Consider the following 5,957-nt stretch of genomic DNA (forward strand, 5'->3'; position numbering starts at 1 on the left):
GCGCCATCTATCGTTTTTACATCGGAAGAGGAATTTCATTTGAGGAATTCTTGCGTACATGGCAAAAATCCACTATAATTGCAGCGCTAGAAACAGCTGTTGTGATGTAGCGCTGCCACACCCCTTTAATAACAAAATAATCGAAGACATGTTCTAAAGTCCAGATAACACATGGAAAAGTGAATCTTTTGATAAAAGTTAGTTCTTTTTCTTGTATTTTGCATAGTTTGGTAATTTATTTTATATGAGCTAAATTCGAAAATTGAAATAAAAAGCTGATTGTTTTGCAACCAACTTTAAGTACCTTCATTTCCTTCATTGTCCGGCAACGACAAAATTAATCTAATCGGAATTCTGAGTACGGAACTAATTTTTTTACAGTTTAGTAATAATTTTTAATTTCATTCTAATTTCAATAATTTTCTGCACGCTAAACTATTTTATAAACTAGTAATAGTGAAACCTGTCGCAAAACTGCAATAAGTCTGAAATAAAACGTGTTTGAAGCACAAAACAAAAGCGCACAAAGCAGCGACAATAGTGTAAAAAAAGCAAAAAAAATAAATAAAAATAAAACAAGTAAAAATTTCACAAAAAGTATACCATTTTACATATACACAACTAGATTAAAGCACAAAATCAAGTAGTAGTACATATTTTATAACAATAAATGCTTTCCAACGCTTGGAGAAACGTACAGCAGGGTGTTGTACGCAATCTGACCGCTGCGTATTTTCGAGGTGTGTGCAGTGCCGGACGCCCGCTCGCTTGTGCAAGTGCAAATGCACTTAACATCAAGCGGAATAGCGCGGAATTAATGTCGCTGCGACGTTTTGACATCAAAAGTGATTGTTTATTTAAGACTTTTGATTGCATTGCAGATTAGATAAAATACATATGTAATTATGTGAACCAACAATTTTTGCTAAAATTCTGTATTTTTCCTTTTGCAGTACAAAAGTTACTTAAAGTTGGTATAAACAGAATGCATAGCTCTGTGGAGGATTTAAAATGGGCTTCCATGCATGTAAAGGTATTGCCAGCGCTTCAGGACAATTTCATGTATTTGGTAAGCGGGCAAATATGTATATGAATAAACATTTCACTACCGAAATTAATGCTTCCTTTGTAGATTATCGACAACTCAACCAAGGAGGCTGCCATTGTTGACCCGGTCGATCCGGAAAGTGTTATAGCTGCTGTGCAAGCTGAAAATGTGCATCTTACTAAGGTGCTTACCACGCACCATCACTGGGATCATGCTGGCGGTAATGAGAAATTAGTTAAGATGTATGGCAAGCCGCTGGAAGTGTACGGTGGTGATGATCGCATTGGTGCACTAACGCAAAAAGTGTCTCAAGATGATCGCATACAGATTGGGAACCTTAAAGTGAGTTGCCTTTTTACCCCTTGTCACACCACTGGACACATTTGTTACTTTGTGGAATCGTCAAATACTGATGACCGCGCCGTTTTTACCGGTGATACTCTATTCCAAGGTGGCTGTGGGCGTTTCTTTGAAGGCACACCCGATCAAATGTACTCGGCATTGTGCCAAAAATTGTCTTCCTTACCGGATGATACTAAAGTTTTTTGTGGTCATGAATATACATTGCAGAATATGGCATATGCGCGTCATGTAGAACCATTGAATGATAAAATTTTAAAGCGCATCGAATGGGCAAAGTTACGCCGCGCTACCAAATCACCCACTGTGCCCTCGACCATTGGCGAGGAGAAGTCTTGGAATCCATTCATGCGTGTACACGAGGCCAATGTGCAAAAGCATGCTAATGAACAGGATCCCATTAAGACTATGGGCAGCTTGCGCAGGGAAAAGGACAACTTCAAAGCTTAGGGAAGGGAATGAGGGCGAAGAGAACAAAGAGTGCTGTTGATGATGGTGGTACTGTGGAAATAGGCGCACATTTAATTTTTGTTTTTACATATAGGGTTATGTATATTTTGTTGGTTTGGTTGTTTATATATACATATGTACATAGAAGTCTTTATATTACATCGGGGCATGATAAAAATATAGTAAGGTAGAACCGCTGAGAGGCACTTTTAAAATTCTTGACGTTTCCTAGCAATTCGATTTCAAAATTTACTCACAAACTAGCACATCCACATTTTAATTTTCAATCTCAAGCAACAACAATTTTGAACAATTTAAGTTTTTTATTTTCAATCTTATACGATTTTAAAATGTTGGCAACCAAAGAGCCGCACTGAGTTGTCAATCACACCTTGTTTAATACACCTTGGTTCTATCTTACTATGGTTTTATCATGCTTTGGGGTATAGCAATTATAAGAATCTTATTTACATACGATTTTGGGACTTTTAGTGCTAAATAGCACAGTAAATTAATGAACTTCTTGAAAATTTTCAACAAGTATGAGAGAAGAGATCTTCCTTTCTTCTTAATAACTAACTTAACATTACTGCACACTTCATTTTTATTGCTACTTGGAATTCAAGTTAATGAATTGTGTTAAACAAACTGTGAATTTATGTATTTATGTCAATATGATTCAAGCTGAATTAAAAATTGAAGTAAACCATTTGTGATTTCTGCCTAAACATTGAAAATTATAAATTTTCGTAATAGAAATTACTTAGCTGAATTAAATGTGCTCACTATTTGGGCGTGGCTTAGCCCACAATATATATAATAATGGTTTGTATTATTTTGGGTTATCTATTAAATGCGCTTACCTTAATTTCATGCAAGATAGTGTGGCGAGCGCGTCGTATGTGGGCCGATACTGCAACACCTAAGCCGGCAGCCGCTGCTCCTGATCTGCACAGCAAAATTGTGGACGTACGTTGTGAGGGTATGGTAGTAAAGATAATACCCGCACGCAAGAACAACTACATGTATTTGGTAAAATCGGCGAGGCGTCGTTGCAAATAAATCATACAAATTTTCATTATTTTCCTTTTTGAAGATAACCGACTTGCCTACCGGCTGTACAGCTGCCATCGATCTGTCCGATAACAAAATTCTGTTTGATGTACTCAAACAGGAGAAAATGAAACTTTCCTACGCTTTTATTACCCATCATCACGAGGATCATTCTGGGGGCACAACAGAATTGGCCACCGCGTGCCCGGAAGTGAAAATCTGTGCCGGTGATGAGCGTATTAAGGCCGTAAATCATTGCATTAAGCGTGATGAGAAAATAAAGCTGGGCCAGATGACAATTCACTGCTTGCATACACCTTGCCACACAGTCGGACATTATTGCTATTTTGTGGAGTGCGGTGCGGGTGGTCCGCCCGCACTCTTCACTGGTGACACACTCTTTCAAGGTGGCTGCGGTGGCTTTGATGAGGGCACGCCGGAACAAATGTATGCCATTGTAAAACGTTTCTGTGCACTTCCCAAAGAGTCGCGTGTATTTGGCGGTCATGAGAATACAATTTTGAATTTGCGCTTTGCCGAAACTGTGGAACCCGAAAATTCAAATATTCACTCACGTTTAGTTTGGGCGCAGAAACAACGCGAAAATAAATTGCCTACTCCGCCATCGCTGCTGTGCGAGGAGAGACTCTGGAATCCATTTATGCGTGTCGACCATCCGGATGTGCAGCAATACACCGGCGATACAGATCCGATTTACACCATGTTTTGTTTGCGCAAACAACGGGACACGTTCAAGTAGCGGGCGAATCAAATGAAATAGGAATGATAAACATTTTCGTCTAATAAACAGATTATAATGTTTTGGCTTTTTCTAACAACATTGAGCGATAGACATTGCACAAAATTGTACTTATTCGTTGTACTTTTTGCAAGGAAAATACATAACGTTGAAATTTGCTTATGATCGCCGCTCATAAGATTTTTTATTTTATTTATTGTTATATTTGTGGCGCCCTGTTTTATTAAAACAGCTGGTGGCTGCAGGAACAGGAAGTTGCGTAACAAGTTGACTTTTGAAGTGTTAAGTGAAAAGCGCGTTATTAAGTTGCTATTGCCTAAGTTTTTACTGGTTTATTGTTTCTAATTTCATATCCTTCAAGTTTTGTAAATATCTGTGCATTGTTGGGTTATTAGTAAGCATTGACCAAAAGTGTTGGCAACTACGTAATGCTGAGGGTAAAACCATCATGGCAGTGGATGAAATTTAATCCTTGGATAATATTTGCGGACATTTACATATTGGTTGGTTTATTAGAGCTCGAAATACTGTTATTTATGTGTGGCTGCGGCCCGTAGACGAAAAATGGCAGTTAGTTTCGTGAACCATGCACCAAAACTTGTGTATTTCATAAAATTGTGAAGAACAACTGTAACTATGTAATTTATCAGCCCTATCATTAGTGCATGAATGCTCCGGGGCTTCCCAGCAATCAGGCTCTCATCGCTTCTTTTAAATACCCTTGAAAAATTGATTGATCTACACATCATAAACAGGTTCCAGGGTTGCGTTTGAAATCAAATTAGCCTGCCTCCTGCAAGTTCAGATCGGTGGAGTTGACTCAACACTCGGCCAAAGATATGGTTGAGCAGTTTTTGTGTAACATGCGTTTTCATAATATTCCACTGTAAAAAATGATGAGTGAGATATCCATATTAAATACGAAAATATTTCAATTTCCCTGAATATCGTGAAATATCATTGCCAGAATATATAATGAATGGATGCTTTTGAAAAATATAAGTCATGGAAAAAGTGTGTCAAATTTCACTTGAGTTTGAAACCTCAGTTGTGTGGTAAGCTTGAAGTATCACGTTATTTGGGTAGGCCTTCATCTTGAAGCGTTAAATTTTGACTCAGTGGAAAAATCTTGGAAATACATTCAGCACCATTTGTGAACTAATCAATTAGTACATTCCTCGCAGTTCATCCGCAAAGTTTCCCCAGATATGGGAAAATTTACAGCTGATTGAAAAACACTGTAGATTGTCATTTTGTGATTTATTTTGTACTTTGGATCTTATTATTGAGAAACAATTCCGTGAACAAAAGATGCTGCAATCTGCGAAGGTAAGTTTCTATTTCATATTCATGAATTTGTGATAGTTTTTCGTATAAACAAAATTTTTCGAATATTCGTTGATATCTCATTGTGTGCCCTTTGGCAATCGACTAAAATAATACTAAATTGCAATTGATTGATACTTCCCATTTATGTTAAAAAGGAAGTTAAACATTTTTTTTAAAGAGATTAAGTCATAAGTAAAAAAGTGATTTCTCAGTTTTTCAAAGTTAGCGTCCGAAATCGAGATATGGGCTTTCGAAGTTCGAAATAGGACCTTTGGTAAAAAATTATTTTTGGGAAAATTTTAGTTTGGCATCCCCCGCGTACAGAAAAAAGGTGCCTATGGGGGGTAGGGGGAGTTCTCCTGATTGCAAATATATATACTTTTAGCCGCAGGAGGCTTATAGTTTTTAAGTTATTTGTTGTTAAAGTTTGTAAATTGAACTAACCTCTCGGCGCTATTTCACACAATAAACACTATATTTATGTAGACACCTTGGCAAAATAATTGCATTAAAACCCCGCACATTGAAATGTAAACATACTTTTTACATTTATGATGTATTTTTAGTAAATTAAGTAAGTTTTAATAATTATCACGCACTTATATATGTATACGCACCACGATCCAAAAAATAAAGGTCGCGGCATTCGCGGACCGCTAACCCTCTCCTCGTTGATTTGACAGCATCCACCCAATCGCTGACGTCATAAAATACTTTTGTTTACATTCACTGTTGCCAACTTGATGCTTTTCGCACCAAATTTAGTGGGTATTCAAAACGCGAAAATTTTTGAGTTTTGTGCTTGGTGCGATTTTGGTGCTTTTGTTTTTAGTTTGAAGACACCAAATCAGAAAATCTTAAAAAGCAATTTTACAAAAATTTAAACAAAATCATGGCACAGTGACAATCATAAGCGACAAAGAAATATGTGGCAGCACCTTCAATCATGCCAGAAGA

The 5,957-nt window shown here is 37.2% G+C and overlaps 2 protein-coding genes across 6 annotated transcripts; both read left to right on the forward strand.

Annotated features, from left to right (window-relative positions):
* Nucleotides 1–264: 264 nt before the first annotated feature.
* On the forward strand, nt 265–2,678 carry LOC118739498 (hydroxyacylglutathione hydrolase, mitochondrial-like). Of its 5 annotated transcripts, none has more exons than XM_036470859.1 (3): nt 265–358; nt 954–1,069; nt 1,133–2,678. In XM_036470859.1, exons 2-3 carry the CDS (start codon nt 986–988, stop codon nt 1,856–1,858), a joined length of 810 nt encoding a protein of 269 aa, XP_036326752.1. In that variant the 5' UTR covers nt 265–358; nt 954–985; the 3' UTR covers nt 1,859–2,678. The 5 variants fall into 5 exon arrangements, with proteins under 5 accessions (XP_036326752.1, XP_036326751.1, XP_036326750.1 ...); XM_036470858.1 differs by having other exon boundaries at nt 294–380; XM_036470857.1 differs by having other exon boundaries at nt 318–740.
* LOC118739499 (hydroxyacylglutathione hydrolase-like protein) lies at nt 2,664–3,802 on the forward strand. Its single transcript, XM_036470861.1, has 2 exons — nt 2,664–2,890; nt 2,955–3,802. The coding sequence occupies exons 1-2, from the start codon at nt 2,681–2,683 to the stop codon at nt 3,669–3,671; spliced, it is 927 nt and encodes a 308-aa protein (XP_036326754.1). The 5' UTR covers nt 2,664–2,680; the 3' UTR covers nt 3,672–3,802.
* Nucleotides 3,803–5,957: the final 2,155 nt, after the last annotated feature.

This window comes from Rhagoletis pomonella, unplaced genomic scaffold (assembly GCF_013731165.1).
Source record: "Rhagoletis pomonella isolate Grant_MI unplaced genomic scaffold, Rhpom_1.0 Rhpom_scaffold_00005, whole genome shotgun sequence".
NCBI classification, from domain to species: domain Eukaryota; kingdom Metazoa; phylum Arthropoda; class Insecta; order Diptera; family Tephritidae; genus Rhagoletis; species Rhagoletis pomonella.

Excerpts from the sequence above, each read along its gene's own strand:
- LOC118739499 (XM_036470861.1), top strand. The coding sequence starts at position 2,681 with ATGGTTTGTATTATTTTGGGTTATCTATTAAATGCGCTTACCTTAATT. Across the intron at positions 2,891-2,954 it reads AGAACAACTACATGTATTTG|ATAACCGACTTGCCTACCGG; the intron begins GTAAAATCGGCG and ends TCCTTTTTGAAG.
- LOC118739498 (XM_036470856.1), top strand. The coding sequence starts at position 671 with ATGCTTTCCAACGCTTGGAGAAACGTACAGCAGGGTGTTGTACGCAAT. Across the intron at positions 846-953 it reads GCGACGTTTTGACATCAAAA|TACAAAAGTTACTTAAAGTT; the intron begins GTGATTGTTTAT and ends TTCCTTTTGCAG. Across the intron at positions 1,070-1,132 it reads AGGACAATTTCATGTATTTG|ATTATCGACAACTCAACCAA; the intron begins GTAAGCGGGCAA and ends CTTCCTTTGTAG.